Source organism: Pleurodeles waltl, chromosome 3_2, assembly GCF_031143425.1.
Source record: "Pleurodeles waltl isolate 20211129_DDA chromosome 3_2, aPleWal1.hap1.20221129, whole genome shotgun sequence".
NCBI lineage: Eukaryota > Metazoa > Chordata > Amphibia > Caudata > Salamandridae > Pleurodeles > Pleurodeles waltl.
Window position 1 is genome coordinate 97,946,749 of NC_090441.1, and position 16,270 is coordinate 97,963,018.

Genomic DNA, 16,270 nt, shown 5'->3' on the forward strand with positions numbered 1-16,270 from the left:
AGCACACTCGTCCATTAAATTTCACTTAGCAGCTGTAGCTGCATACAGATGTTCAGGTGACACACCTTCACTCTTCTCTTCTCGGCTGATTAAGAGATTTCTAAAGGGGCTTTTCAGGGTTTAACCTCCTTTCAGACCACCACCTCCTTCGTGGAATCTGAATATTGTTTTGGCACAACTGATGAAGCATCCGTTTGAACCGATCCATCGTGCTTCCCTCAAGTTCTTGTCGTGGAAGGTTGCCTTATTGATAGCCCTTACATCAGCTAGGCGGGTCAGCGAGGTGCAAGCGCTGTCCATCCGAGAGCCATTCCTGCAGCTTAAACACAATAGACTATTAATGCGCACTAACCCGCATTTTATTCCAAAGGTTCCGTCAGACTTTCACATGAACGAACCTTTAGTCTTCAAGTCTTTTTTCCCTCATCCATCTACTCCGGCGGAGAGGTCATTACACTCTTTAGACGTTAAAAGATGTGTTCAATTTTATTTGGACAGGACTAAGGGGGTGATTCTCACCCTGGCGGGCGGCGGAGGCCGCCCGCCATAGTTCCCCCCTCCAAATTACAGCTGAGGGTATTTTGGGATTTGCACTGGGCTGGCGGGCGACCGCCAAAAGGCCGCCCGCCAGCCCAGTGCAAATCATCCTTCCCACGTGGACGCCGGCTCAGAATTGAGCCGGCGGAGTGGGAAGGTGCGACGGGTGCAGTGGCACCCGTCGCATATTTCAGTGTCTGCAAGGCAGACACTGAAATACAAAGTGGGGCCCTCTTACGGGGGCCCCTGCAGTGCCCATGCCATTGGCACATGCCACAACACCCCATACCGCCATCCTGTTCCTGGCGGGCGAACCGCCAGGAACAGGATGGCGGTATGGGGTGTCAGAATCCCCCATGGCGGCGCAGCAAGCTGCGCCGCCATGGGGGATTCCCAGGGCAGCGGAAAACCGGCGGGAGACCGCCGGTTTTCCCTTTCTGGCTGCGGCTGAACCGCCGCGGTCAGAATACCCTGTGGAGCACCGCCAGCCTGTTGGCGGTGCTCCCTCCAACCCTGGCCCCGGCGGTCCATGACCGCCGGGGTCAGAATGACCCCCTAAATCTTTTTGACGCTCTAATCAGTTATTTGTGGCATACAGTGCTCCTAGGAAGGGGTACCCACTATCCAAGCAGAGTATTTCCAGATGGATCGCCTCAGCCATTCGCTTTTGCCATCAAGCAGCGGGCAAACCTTTGCAGTCATCTGTGCATGCTCACTCTACGAGAAAAGTCTCATCGTCAGCGGCACTGTTTGCCGGAGTGCCACTACAAGACATTTGCAGGGCATCAACGTGGAAGAGCTGTCATACTTTCACTAAGCACTACTGCTTGGAATCCCTCTCTCACAGAGAGGTAGCAGTGGGCCAGGCGGTTCTCAGGAATCTCTTCAGGTGAAGGTGAGCCATTTCTCCTACATCCCTCCATCCTAGAACAGGTATGCACATTGTTTACATTTAAAAAAAAAAAAAAGGAGAAAAACAGAAACGTATATAAGGATAAAAGAACGCTATCACAATCACATAAGTAAGCAGGTTTGCAGACATTGATCATGTTACAGTAGTGTCTTATAATAATTTCTTTTACTGTTTTTCTTGGAATTTCATCATGTATCTCCACAGGTATATCTGTATGTAATAGAGATAAGTATATAGGTGTATTTATATATATATATATATATATACATATATGTATATATGTATATATATATAGACATATGGGCGTATACTCATATAGTTCATCATTTTATGCATGATGATAATAAGGTTTTGTGGTTCAAGATATTTTGTTTATTAGAGGTGTTGTCATCTTACAATGTGCATAGTTATTGCTCTTTACTCTGATTCAAGCATGTGAATCTATGAAAGTTCCAATACTGGAGTAAGAAAATAAGTTCTCTTCCAGGGGATCCTCATCAATAGTCATAAACATTGAATATTCCCGCCCTTGTGCGGGGACCCCGGAGCATATATATAAAATACATACATATTATCATGTGTAAAACAGCAATGCAGGCTATAATCATAAATAGGCTAAAATGCTTTATTTCTATGAAGTTTTTTTTTTTTTTTTTTTTTTTTTTTTATATTATAAAATCACAATAGATCATAAATATCTACCTAAGCCCCCAAAAACTGGACTTAGGGAAGTAAACAGCAGTAAATAGCAGAGAAAAATAGAAAAAACTACATTGAAAAACAATGAAGCATTCTTAGCCAATAGGCTGCATGCAGGTTAACACAGGAGAACCATAAAAACTTTGGCACCGTGCCTTTAAGACCCTGAGCACCTCCAGTATCCCACCATGCCTCAGGGGTGAAGGGAAGGTGACAGTTGGTTCCCAGTTAGGTCAGTTCTTTTTTCCGGCTTCTTCTGAGAGGATCCTGGAGCATTGAGCTCTCAGTTTTTCTGAGTTTTTCTTCAGAAAAATCCTTAAAAATAGTGTTTTTCCTATTTACTCGACAGATAACATCTTTTGTCTGAGTTTGGAAGTTTTTTTTGACAGAAAATGCCATCTCTTTTTGTAAAATGTCCTTCTTGTGGGAAGAAGAAAGCCCAGTCAGACCCACACTCTCTGTGTATTGTCTGCCTGCCACAGAGTCACTGTCCTGACACCTGCAAGTATTGTAAGAACATGTCAAGGAGGACTCTCAAAGACAGAGAGAAGATCAGGCTACATGGGCTTCAGGAGAGGAAAAAGTCAACATCCTCTTCACTTCCCAGACCTACAGCAGAAGGAATGGCCCGATCGACGTCGACAGGTAGGATTGTGCCTGTTTGTTCTCCATCGACGTCATCGGCACCACCGTCTCACCGGCATAGATCGCCGTCGACGGCGACCAGACCGACGTCGAGGGACAAAACGTCGCAGCATGGACACAGGGGTACATCTCCGTCGACGGCAGGCCGCCGTTCGGCGTCGAGCCATCTCCGGCGCTCCCGTTCGCCGTTGAGTACGTCTCACCCCTTGGCGTCGAAGGACACGACACCAAAAACACCTCGACGGCATGAACATCCGCCGTCGACCACTCGCCACTCAACGTCGAGACACACGACGGCGAGTAGGTCCAGGTCCCGCGATAGGCGATCGGCGTCAAGACACTCGACGGCAAGACCTCCGACGTCAAGACCTTCGACGTTCGAGAACAGATCAGCCATCGCAACCTTCGACGTTGAGGATACAATCGACGTCGGCACAACCTTCAGCTGTGTCACAGGCAGTAGAGCCAGCGGACAAAGCTCCCTCACCGGTGGTCTCTATAAGGAGTGCATCATCCCATTCCAGAGCATCGGGGCATGTTTCTCCCATCACTCTATCACCCAGATGGTTAGAGAGCCTGAATAGACCGGCAGCATCCCCGGATTCACAATACTCTAGGATGTATTCTCCTACTGCCTCATTACCGAGAACGCCATCGCCTACAGCTAGAGCAGGACGGGCTCGTTCTGCTTCTCGTCAGCCGACCACAAGACCTGCACACTCTGCTACAGCCTCTCGGAGCAGGTCCCGTTCCCGAAGGAGAACCAGGTCACGAACACCACGCAGAAGATCACCTTCTTGGTCTTCTTCAGGATCGTCTGTTGGGCGCTACTCCCCCACACTCACAGATTCTCCACCTGCTAGGATTTCCCCGGTGGATGATATCACCACTTTTAATGAGGTTCTTCTAAGGGGAGCGCAGAAGCTAAATATTGAGGTACCGGAGCCGGCCACCTCATCCTCAGTTATCTTTGAGACCCTACAACACAGATCAGTCTCGAGAAAACTGCTGCCACTAGTACCGGGTTTGCTGCAACCGACTATGGACACTTTTCTGTCTCCAGCCACTCTCAAGTCTGCCCCGGCTAGGATTCAAAAGAAATACAAAGCTCCGGAACAAGATCCTTTATTCCTGCGGAAGGATCCGCCACCGGACTCTGTGATCTTAGCCGCAGCCAGAAAAACACACTCTGTGGCATCATCTTCCACAGTCCCCCCGGATAAGGAGAGCAGACACCTAGACTCTCTGGGGAGAAAGATGTGCGGTACGGCGGCATCTGCTATGAAGGTCTCCAGCGCCTCAGCACTTCTGGGCAGATATGACCGCTCTCTGTGGGACTCACTCCACAGATTTACAGAAAAGTTGCCCAGGGAAGATAGACAGGACTTCCAGGAAATCTTGCAGGAAGGGGGCCTAGTATCTAACCAGGTCATCAGCGCGGCGGCGGACGGGGCGGATTTAGCTGCGCATGGGTATGCGCACGGAATCTGCGCTAGGAGGTCTTCCTGGCTACGGCTCACGGGTCTGAAACAGGAAGCACAGCAGCGCATTTTGAACCTCCCATTCAGCGGGAGTTCGTTGTTCGGTACCCACGCGGATGAAGAGATGGCCCGAATGAAAACGGAAGTCGACACGATGAGGGCAGTGGGCCTGGAACGTAAAAAAGACTTCAGGCGGAGGTACAGGCCGTATGACAGACGACCATTCCAGCAGAGGGTTCAAACCCCTCACTGGTCTCAGAGGCCACAACAACGACAGGGACGTCCCCTGTTTCAGGCACGTAGACCCACAAGAGACAGAGGGTCAAGTAGACCTCAACAGTCTACAGCAAAGACACCATCAAAGCAATGAGGCATTGCTTCCCTCAGCACTGTGCACCACTCCGGTGGGGGGAAGTGTTACGCATCATCTTCGCGAGTGGCACTCAATCACAAAAGACAAATGGGTGCTCAATATTGTCGAACATGGCTATTCTCTCCTTTTCAAAAAACCTCCTCCACACTTACCGCCAGCAAGGTGTTTTCCTTCTCATCTCAGCCTGCTACGCAAGGAAGTTCTCGCACTCCTACAAAAGAAAGCTATAGAAAAGGTTCCTCCGGCACAAAAAGGAAAAGGGGTGTACTCCCGTTACTTTCTGGTGGCGAAAAAAGGTCAACAGGGCCTCTTCAGGCCAATTCTGGACTTACGGCTCCTGAACAAGTACATAAGAAAACAAAAGTTCAGGATGCTAGCCCTTCACCAGATTGTCCCGCAACTGCATCAGGGAGACTGGATGTGCTCCATCGACCTACAGGATGCATATTTTCACATCCCAATAGCAACCAAACATCGGAAATTTTTACGTTTCCAGATAGCGTCACAGCACTACCAATTCAGAGTCCTTCCATTCGGCCTGAAGTCTGCACCCCGAGTCTTTTCAAAATGTGTAGCAGTGGTAGCGGCACACCTTCGAAGACAAAAAATATTCGTCTACCCCTACCTGGACGACTGGCTAGTGAAGGCCTCATCTCCGGATCAGGCGAGAAAACATCGAGATATCGTTCTAAGAACTTTCGAGTCTCTAGGTCTTCAAATCAACCACGACAAGTCAACCTTGATTCCAACACAAAACCTCCACTACCTGGGAGCGATACTAAACACAGAGCTCCAAAGAGTGTATCCTTCGGAGGAACGACTTTTATCAATCCACAGGAAGTGTCAACAACTATTAACAGCCGATGCACCTACAGCTCGTCAGGTGACATCGCTTCTGGGCTCCATGGCTTCATGCATCTTCATTGTCCCGAATGCCAGGCTACGCATGAGGCCCCTTCAGGAGGCATTAGAGAACAATTGGAGCCAAAAGACTGGTCACTGGGAGGACAGAGTTCGACTACCAGCAGTGGCTTTTCAATCACTACAATGGTGGATGCACAGACCTCACCTGTCGATAGGTTCTCCGTTTCACCAGACAATTCCAGTCGACACTCTGGTAACGGATGCGTCTCTTCAGGGTTGGGGTGCTCATCTGGGTTCCTTCCAAGCTCAGGGTCTGTGGTCCGACAAGTAAAAGAACTATCACATAAATCTACTGGAACTCAGAGCAGTCCATCTGGCTCTCAAATCTTTCTCTCCATTGGTTCAGGGGAAATCTATCCTAATTCAGACAGACAATACAACCACAATGTATTACCTGAACAAACAGGGGGGAACAAGATCACTACCTCTGTCTCGAGAATCCCAAACGATATGGCATTGGCTCCTGGCCAGGGGAATGTCTATCACAGCGGTACACCTGCCAGGTCAGCAAAACGTAGAGGCAGATTTCCTGAGCAGACATCTGGAAGACGCGCACGACTGGGTGCTACACGACGAAGTCGTCGAGGACATCTTCGGTCAATGGGGTCGACCTCAGTTGGATCTCTTTGCAGACGAAACAAACAAGAAATGCCCAGACTTCGCATCCAGGTTCTGCCGTCCGGGATCTCAAGGGAATGCCCTGTTGATCAACTGGTCAGGGACATTTCTCTACGCCTTTCCACCGATTCCCCTCATACCGGCAGTAATCAACAAATTTTACAACTCCAGAACCAGAATGATTCTGATAGCGCCACAATGGCCCCGCCAATTCTGGTACACGGACCTACTCAACTTATCGGAAAGACCTCACAGGAGGTTGCCGTGCAGACCGGATCTCCTGAGCAGAATGGAAGGCAGAATCCTACATCCCAACCTTCCCTCTCTGAGCTTGACAGCATGGCTCCTGAATTCCTACAGTATGGGCACCTAGGGCTCTCACAGGAGTGCATGAGCATCTTGAAAGAGTCAAAACGACCTTCCACGCGGCGTTCTTACGCTTTTAAGTGGAAGAGATTTTACATCTGGTGCTCTCAACAAGGTATAAATCCCATACGAGCTCAGGAGGACGTCATACTATCCTATTTACTTCATCTGGCGAAGTCTGGTCTGCAGGTATCTTCTATTAAGGTTCATTTGTCTGCAATTACAGCGTATCGTAAGTCGCCTTCTCAGGAATCCTTCTTTACGATACCTGTAGTCAAGGATTTTTTAGAAGGCTTGAAAAAGGTTTTTCCTCCCATTCGGAGACCTTCTCCTCCATGGGAACTGAATGTAGTCCTGTCAAAACTTATGGGCCCTCCTTTTGAACCTATCCACAAGGCCTCTTTACAGCACCTTACGTGGAAGACGGCTTTTTTGGTGGCCATTACTTCAGCGAGGAGGGTCAGCGAAATTCAGGCTCTGTCTTGCAGAGAACCGTACACGGTTTTTCACGATAATAGAGTGGTTCTGCGAACTCACCCATCTTTCCTTCCGAAGGTGGTGTCAGAATTCCATATCAATCAGACTATATCTTTACCGACTTTCTTTCCCAAGCCGGAGACTCCGGCTGAGAAAGCATTGCACTCCTTAGACTTGAAAAGAGTGCTGAAATTCTATTTGGACAAAACAAAACCGATTAGACATTCTAACCATTTGTTTCTAAATTATGGTCATTTAAGAACAGGAGAGGCAGCGTCTAAACGGACGATATCAAGATGGATTGTGTCTTGTATTGTTAACTCTTACCAACTGGCTAATAAGAGATTACTGGCTAGGCCAAAAGCGCATTCCACAAGGGGAAAAGCGGCTACTGCTGCCCTCCTTAACAATGTACCAATTTCCGAGATTTGTAAGGCTGCTACATGGAAGTCTGTGCATACCTTTACTAAGCATTACTGTTTAGACTCGGATGCAAGAGCGGATGCCCAGGTGGGGCAGGCCTCTCTTAGAAATCTATTTGCATGAATATATATCTTTTCCTGCACTTCTTTCAGACAGTCCGCAGAGTTTAGGGATGGGCTTGCTAATCTATTCAATGTTTATGACTATTGATGAGGATCCCCTGGAAGAGAAGGATAAGTTACTTACCTGTAAATCCTAGTTCTCTTCCAGGGGTATCCTCATCAAAGTCATAAACAACCCACCCTCCTCCCCGGACTCAAGTCTCCTGGAAGTGCAGGACAGATTATCTTTCTGATCAGTTACACAGATTGTCACCGTAAAAAAGTACTGACCTAACTGGGAACCAACTGTCACCTTCCCTTCACCCCTGAGGCATGGTGGGATACTGGAGGTGCTCAGGGTCTTAAAGGCACGGTGCCAAAGTTTTTATGGTTCTCCTGTGTTAACCTGCATGCAGCCTATTGGCTAAGAATGCTTCATTGTTTTTCAATGTAGTTTTTTCTATTTTTCTCTGCTATTTACTGCTGTTTACTTCCCTAAGTCCAGTTTTTGGGGGCTTAGGTAGATATTTATGATCTATTGTGATTTTATAATATAAAAAAAAAAAAAAAAAAAAAAAAAAAACTTCATAGAAATAAAGCATTTTAGCCTATTTATGATTATAGCCTGCATTGCTGTTTTACACATGATAATATGTATGTATTTTATATATATGCTCCGGGGTCCCCGCACAAGGGCGGGAATATTCAATGTTTATGACTTTGATGAGGATACCCCTGGAAGAGAACTAGGATTTACAGGTAAGTAACTTATCCTTACTTACCTGTAACTGTAGTTCTCCAGTATTGGAATCTTTCATAGATTCACATGCGGCCCACCCGCCTCCCCAGAGAAGCTCACTTCACCTCTTTCTTTCTTTATACAGGGAGTGCAGAATTATTAGGCAAATGAGTATTTTGACCACATCATCCTCTTTATGCATGTTGTCTTACTCCAAGCTGTATAGGCTCGAAAGCCTACTACCAATTAAGCATATTAGGTGATGTGCATCTCTGTAATGGGAAGGGGTGTGGTCTAATGACATCAACACCCTATATCAGGTGTGCATAATTATTAGGCAACTTCCTTTCCTTTGGCAAAATGGGTCAAAAGAAGGACTTGACAGGCTCAGAAATGTCAAAAATAGTGAGATATCTTGCAGAGGGATGCAGCACTCTTAAAATTCAAAGCTTCTGAAGCATGATCATCGAACAATCAAGCGTTTCATTCAAAATAGTCAACAGGGTCGCAAGAAGCGTGTGGAAAAACCAAGGAGCAAAATAACTGCCCATGAACTGAGAAAAGTCAAGCGTGCAGCTGCCACGATGCCACTTGCCACCAGTTTGGCCATATTTCAGAGCTGCAACATCACTGGAGTGCCCAAAAGCACAAGGTGTGCAATACTCAGAGACATGGCCAAGGTAAGAAAGGCTGAAAGACGACCACCACTAAACAAGACACACAAGCTGAAACGTCAAGACTGGGCCAAGAAATATCTCAAGACTGATTTTTCTAAGGTTTTATGGACTGATGAAATGAGAGTGAGTCTTGATGGGCCAGATGGATGGGCCCGTGGCTGGATTGGTAAAGGGCAGAGAGCTCCAGTCCGACTCAGACGCCAGCAAGGTGGAGGTGGAGTACTGGTTTGGGCTGGTATCATCAAAGATGAGCTTGTGGGGCCTTTTCGGGTTGAGGATGGAGTCAAGCTCAACTCCCAGTCCTACTGCCAGTTCCTGGAAGACACCTTCTTCAAGCAGTGGTACAGGAAGAAGTCTGCATCCTTCAAGAAAAACATGATTTTCATGCAGGACAATGCTCCATCACACGCGTCCAAGTACTCCACAGCGTGGCTGGCAAGAAAGGGTATAAAAGAAGGAAATCTAATGACATGGCCTCCTTGTTCACCTGATCTGAACCCCATTGAGAACCTGTGGTCCATCATCAAATGTGAGATTTACAAGGAGGGAAAACAGTACACCTCTCTGAACAGTGTCTGGGAGGCTGTGGTTGCTGCTGCACGCAATGTTGATGGTGAACAGATCAAAACACTGACAGAATCCATGGATGGCAGGCTTTTGAGTGTCCTTGCAAAGAAAGGTGGCTATATTGGTCACTGATTTGTTTTTGTTTTGTTTTTGAATGTCAGAAATGTATATTTGTGAATGTTGAGATGTTATATTGGTTTCACTGGTAATGATAAATAATTGAAATGGGTATATATATTTTTTTGTTAAGTTGCCTAATAATTATGCACAGTGATAGTCACCTGCACACACAGATATCCCCCTAACATAGCTAACACTAAAAACAAACTAAAAACTACTTCCAAAAATATTCAGTTTTGATATTAATGAGTTTTTTGGGTTCATTGAGAACATGGTTGTTGTTCAATAATAAAATTAATCCTCAAAAATACAACTTGCCTAATAATTCTGCACTCCCTGTATACTCAACATAATATACGCACTTGTGCTTGGAAAATCTGAGGTGCTAGAGCTTCTCGCAGGAGGTTCTGAAGGGTGCTGTTGTCTGATTGGTGGAGGATCAGGTTTGGTCCTTTTCACAGAATGACTCTGATAGACTATGAAATTGAAGAGGCCTAGGGCTTTTTTCTCTTCAATATGTTTTAACATTACATGGGAAAATTGTACCGGGACTCCCATTTCGACGACGGGGAATGATTCAAGCATGTGAATCTATGAAAGATTCCAATACTGGAGAACTACAGTTACAGGTAAGTAACTTATTTTCTTCTTGATGTCATAACTCAGGGACATACCCTCTAATTAGTCAACAAACCACCAAATGTCCCACCCAAAGGACCACCCCCTCCACATCTAAAACAGCAACTTCTGGATGTTTCTCTTGTGATAAAAAAAGGGGGCAATAGAAAAGATTCCAAAGTTTCAGAAGTGAATCAGTTTCTACTCCTGTTTCTTCCTCATCAGGAAAACGTCAGCAGACTGGCACCAGTTCTTAGATCTTTGGAAGCTAAGTTTTTACAAAAAGCTGTCATTTCAGATGGTTACCTAACAAGACATCTTACACCCCTTCTCAGTCATTGGGACCATATGACAGCTGTCGACCTCCAGGATGCATATTTCCATATCCCCATTCATTCCAAACAATGCGATTCCAGTTTCTCCCTTTCAGATTAAAGTCAGCCCCATGTATGTTCACCAAATGCCTTGTACCTTTGGCAGTTCGCCTGAGGCTGAAAAGAGTACAAGTATTCCCATCCTTGGTCGATTGGTTAATCAAGGCTCCAACGTCTCAAAAAGCCACAGCTCATATGAACCTGTTCCTCTCTAGGACTCACAATGAACACACAAAAATCACCTCTCACTCCAAAGACAAGGCTAACTTTCTTCAGCCAAATTCTAGACACCAAAACGGACAAAGCTTCTGTCTCTCTGGACCAACAGAACAGGATCCAGCAATTAGCACAAAAGCTCACCAAAAAGGAGTCTGTTTTAGTTCAACTGTACAAGTCGCTTCTGGGAATGCTCTGATTGCAGACTGCACATGCGTCCATTACAGGAAGAATTAGACATGCAATGGACGCAAGCACAGGGATCTTTCGACAATATCATTCGAATTACCCCAGTAATGGTCTCATCCAGCAAATGGTGGGCTCTGAAAGAGACAATATCAGGAAAATGTACATTTCTACCACAGGTGTCAGACTTTGTCATCAGCACAAACGTGTCCCTAGACGGACGAGCGCTCTTCTCCAGGATCTCTCAGTCAGCTGAAATGGTCCATCACTGAAACAAACTGTACATAAATTGTCTGGAACTAAAGGCCATTGCTCTAGCTCTTTTGTCATTCCTTCCATGAGTTGCAGCCTCATCCGTACTCATCAGAACAGTAAACATCACCAGCATGCACTTCTTAAACAAACATGGCGGTAGATGATCGACAGCCCTCTCACAACAAGCACAGGAAATCTGGAAGTGGGCTATACAGAACAAGATATCACTGAGAGCAGAGCATTTGCCAGTGGTGTCAAAGGCACTGGCAGACACACTAACCAGGCTGACTTCAACTTCCCATGAGTAGGAGCTCAACCATCAACACCTGAAAGACATCTTCACTTGATGGGGCACACAGCGACTAGACCTATATGCGACTAGGAACAACCGCAAATGCCAGTACTACGCAAACTAGCATCACCAGAAAGGATTATGGGGAAATGCATTTTCGATAAGATGGTCAAAAATATTTGCATACACTTTTCTCCCAATTCCCTTAATTCCACAGATACTAAGGAAAATGCTGGCTCATCCTCATTGCTCTCAAATGGCCCAGGCAGTTCCGGTACACATAGCTAATCGTTGCGGAACAACCCCAAATCCAACTGATGCCCAGTCTGACATTGATAACAATGAACAAGGGCCAGATACTGCACCCCAATCAAACGTCTCTGTATTTATCAACCTGTACCTGAGTTCCAGGAGTTTGAAAATCTAGACATTCCCACAGATTGCCGAGAAATCCTGGCTAAAGTAAAAGCAGATTCCACCAAGAAGTCATATAAGCTGAAGTGGAAACGTTCCTGTGTTTAGTGCTAACAACATGATTTACACCGATTCTCTTCAACCCCTGAACAGGTTTTGCCATATCTCTTACATCTAGCAAAATCTGGCCTTGCACATTCATCCATAAGGGTACATCTAGCAGCAATATCTTGCTTCAGGAGAGCTGACAAATCACCCTCACTTTGGTAGTCAATGATCATCAAACAGTCCATCAAAGGGCTTCTCAGGGTTTTCCCTTCTGTGAAGTAACCTCCTTCTGCTTGGCATCTTGTTACTTTGTTAAGCCAATTAATGAAAGCCCCATTCAAACTAGTCCACAAGGCAGACTTATAATATCTCTCTTGGAAACCGGCATTACTACTAGAATTTACATAAGCTAGAAGGGTTGGTGAACTACAAGCATTTACCATAAAAGAGCCTTTCGTACAGTTCAGGAAAGACAGTGTTATTTTGAGACCTAACCCTAAATGCATACCTAAAATACCTTTTTAGTTTTAGCTTAATGAGCCCATTGTTTTAAAGACATTTTTTCCAGATCCTCAAACAATGGCGGAACAATCTCTCTAAACCTTGGACGTTAAAAGGTGCATTGAAAAACTTCACAAATCAGACCAGTTGGTTGTAATGTTTGGCAATTTAGGAAAAGGATTTCCAGCTTCCAAGTCCAGTATCTGAAGGTGGATTGCAGCTGCCACCCAATTCTGCCACATTAAAGCAGGAAAACCCTTAGCGCGCAGAGTCAAGGTCCATTCAACAAGAGCTGTATCTACATCCACAGCCCTGTTTGCTGGTGTACCAATTCAGCAGATCTGCAGAGAGACAAAATGGTCCAGGAGACACACTTTCACCCAGCTTTATTGCCTGGATGTGGCTGACAGGTTGAATGCTACTGTGGGGCAAGCTGTTTTACGGCATCTATTCCAATAAGGTGAGACAAATTCTAATTCCTTTTTTCCCCACCATCTGCCTTTTGGTAATATTGTTATTTACATTTACAAACTGCTAACTATTCTCATTCAAGCATGTGAATCTATGAAAGATCCAATACTGAAGAAGAAAAGAAGTTACTTACCTGTCACTGTAGGTTTCCAGTATTGGTATCTTTATAGATTCACAAGCAACCCATCCTCCTCCCCATAGAGACTCCCATTATTGCTCTTTGCTTCTACCTCACCCTTGTGCCAGGAAATCTGAGGGACTGAAGCCTTTTTGGTGAGGGTTCTAAATGGCGCTGTTGCCTGATTAGCTGGACCTTGGGTCATTTTAATTATACTAATAAGCTGTAAAAGTGAATGTCTTTAGCATTGACTTCTTTGCAGATTGTACTTTACTGCTTTCTAGGTTATTGTGGGACTTCCGCTTCGTCTACAGGGAATTATTCAAGCATGTGAATCTATGAAAGATACCAGTACGGGAGAACTACAGTCAAAGGTAAGTAACTTATTTTCTGCTTTTCCTAACAGGGCAGCCCAGAGATAGGTGGCTGTTAACAGGTTACTGTCTGCCATTCAGATTCAGAAATTGATGAAGACAAACTGCTTTTGAATAAGCAAGTGCTGAAGACTATAATCCTGTATGGAAGCACTATTGGCCTCTCTTCTCTATTCTCGTGGATGCCTGCCGCTCCACCCCAAGCAACTAGCCTGCTACATTGGAGTTAGTTTTTTTAATCAATCTGTCTTTTTTTTACCTTCAAGCCAGACGAAGTTGCTAGACTAATATCCGTGTTACTCCAGTATTGGAACTTTCATAGATTCACATGCTTGAATACTTTCCCGTCATCGATATGGGAGTCCCCGGTGGAATACAAAACCAGGCCTGAAGATGTATGCACACAATACATGAAGTAGGCCTCAATACAATAACCCATCATAGTCGTTTTGTAAAATAGACCCAAACTTGAACCAATCAGATTGCCTCACCCCTCTAGAACCTCTTTGTAAAAAAAAGAAAGGGCTGTTGTCAGGAGGCAACTACAGCATGCACCACACAATGCCCCTGCCATGCTGCCAATGGTAGTAAATAAACAAAACTAACCTTCACACTTCTACAAGTAAGTCAGTGTAGACTGTTCCAGGCCCCAAAGATATACGAATGGCTTAGGTGGCAGGTAATAATCATTTTAATGATTATTGAATTAATAGTTAATTGTTGTGTTTATCCCTAAATTAGCTAGACAGCACCACCTTGTGGTAAACTGTCAAAAGCGCTGGTATTGATAATTAAATGCTGGTGCTGAGCCAGAAACCACCTGCTCAAATTAAGCACTGAGATCCTGCATTAGCTGCCTGTTAAGCACATATTTGTAATGGTCACCATCCACTTTCTGCGCTCACTGTCTAACATCACTTATCTTTAGCTATCCACCATCCAAAATACAAGTGTGTGAAGGCCAGTGGGGCCATCTAGTCTCTATTTTCTGGAAAACAGTCTCTTTGCTATTGCAATCAGGATACATTTCCTGAAGAATTGAAAACCCATTTGCTCTGTTTTACCTATCGCACTTGGGAGCATGGACCTACCCACCAGATGTCCACTCATGCTCCTGTTCTTCCAATGACTACCTGAACTCTTATTCAGTTCTATTTGAGACGGCCTAAGTAAATAACCTAAATATCAATGTGTCTCTATCTTTTTTGGGGTCCTACCATTAAGTAGAGCTAACAAGCATTGATCATGACACAATTGGATGATTGGGATACAGTATACATGTTTTAGGTTTAAACCCAAGAATTTAAAATCAGACATAAAAGATGTAACACAATGAGGAGCGACCAGCACACAACACTGAGGTTGAAAACACTCCTGAGGCTTGAAGTGCATCTGAGGAAGAAATTCAGATTGTTGCATGCAATCCAAAAAGCCTTTTTGGGATGGTCTCCATATATATCAAGAAATTATTCCCACATACCATAACCATCATTGTATGCAGTAGCAATGCACCTTTTTCCAAGTCAAATTCGAAAGCTAAAACCCAGAGGCATATCAAACTGAGCAGAAAGCACACTGTTAGGGAACACCATCAGCTGTTATTTATAGCGCAACAGAACTGTGACCGCTCATGAGGCACCTTAAAATCCAGACTATCTCAGCAACCCTTTTGTCACTATTTCTTCCGGACTTTCCTTCTGATGGAAACTGAGCCTCTTCTTTGTTCCAGGTGCTGGCTCTATTTTGTGGGGTAAGTGACTCATTGCTGAAAGTACCCAACAACCACATTTCATTTTTCGTGTCTTTGTTCAAATCTTTATTCTGTAAGGAAGGGCCCTAAGACTACACAACAGTACTATTTAAAATAGCCAATATTTGTTATTAGATCTTCATTTTTTGAATTTTCATATTCATGAGTGTTTTATGTTTATTGTTTGTAACAAGTGAGATTTCAACTAGGACAATTATATTTGTGTAGTTCATAAAAAATAGAAAACAGCAATCTTGCAGTCTAGAGAAGAATGGATGAGTAGCATTGCCTCAATCGAAGTTATAGTCTGGTGTCGGGAATTCACTGGACTCTCTCTCCTCAGTGCTTAGCCCCAGAAATTAGAAGAATTTTCATTACCCCACAACTCTCAACCAAGTTCATAGTTACATTGTCAATTCCTACCACCATATTTCTCTATGACACTGTTTTGTTATTGAAAAGTTTCCAAAAATGCAAACTAAATTTCAACTAATCAGACTGATACTGCTTTAGTGATCATATCTGCAAGTGTGGGAAATGCAGGAGGATTGATGGGTGTCCAAACTGCTTTGTATTTAACTTATTATTGACAGCAAAGCACTTACATATTTATTTGAGTGTATCATTTTCAGTGGATACACATAGCCTGTTTAAATTTAACAAGAGATCCATTTTGTATGCCTCTCTGAAATTGATTTTTTTTGCCTTCAAGCTGAGGCTCTAGGTGTGGATCACATGGTGCCCGTGCCGTACCGAAAGATTGCCTGCGATCCCGATGCAGTGGATATCGTTGGGATCCCGGATAAAATTCCCTTCAAGCGACCTTGTACTTATGGTGTGCCAAAGCTCAAGCGAATTCTTGAAGAACGACATAACATTCACTTTGTCATTAAAAGGTAAGCGAGTCCAATAGCTTTTTGTTTTATTTGTATTCTATCAGTCCAGAATTTGATGTTGCGTTTCCTGATAGGAAGGCTAACCAATTTGGGAGGC

General features: G+C 44.7%; 1 protein-coding gene across 4 annotated transcripts in view; it reads left to right on the forward strand.

Moving 5' to 3' along the window:
• The window catches only part of GTF2IRD1 (GTF2I repeat domain containing 1), a 561,920-nt gene that overhangs the window by 252,096 nt on the left and 293,554 nt on the right, over nt 1-16,270 (forward strand). For all 4 annotated transcript variants that reach the window (XM_069226907.1, XM_069226904.1, XM_069226906.1 and 1 more), the window contains exon 10: nt 15,990-16,173. In XM_069226907.1, coding sequence (XP_069083008.1) covers nt 15,990-16,173 — 184 coding nt within the window. The remainder of the gene's footprint in view (nt 1-15,989; nt 16,174-16,270) is intronic.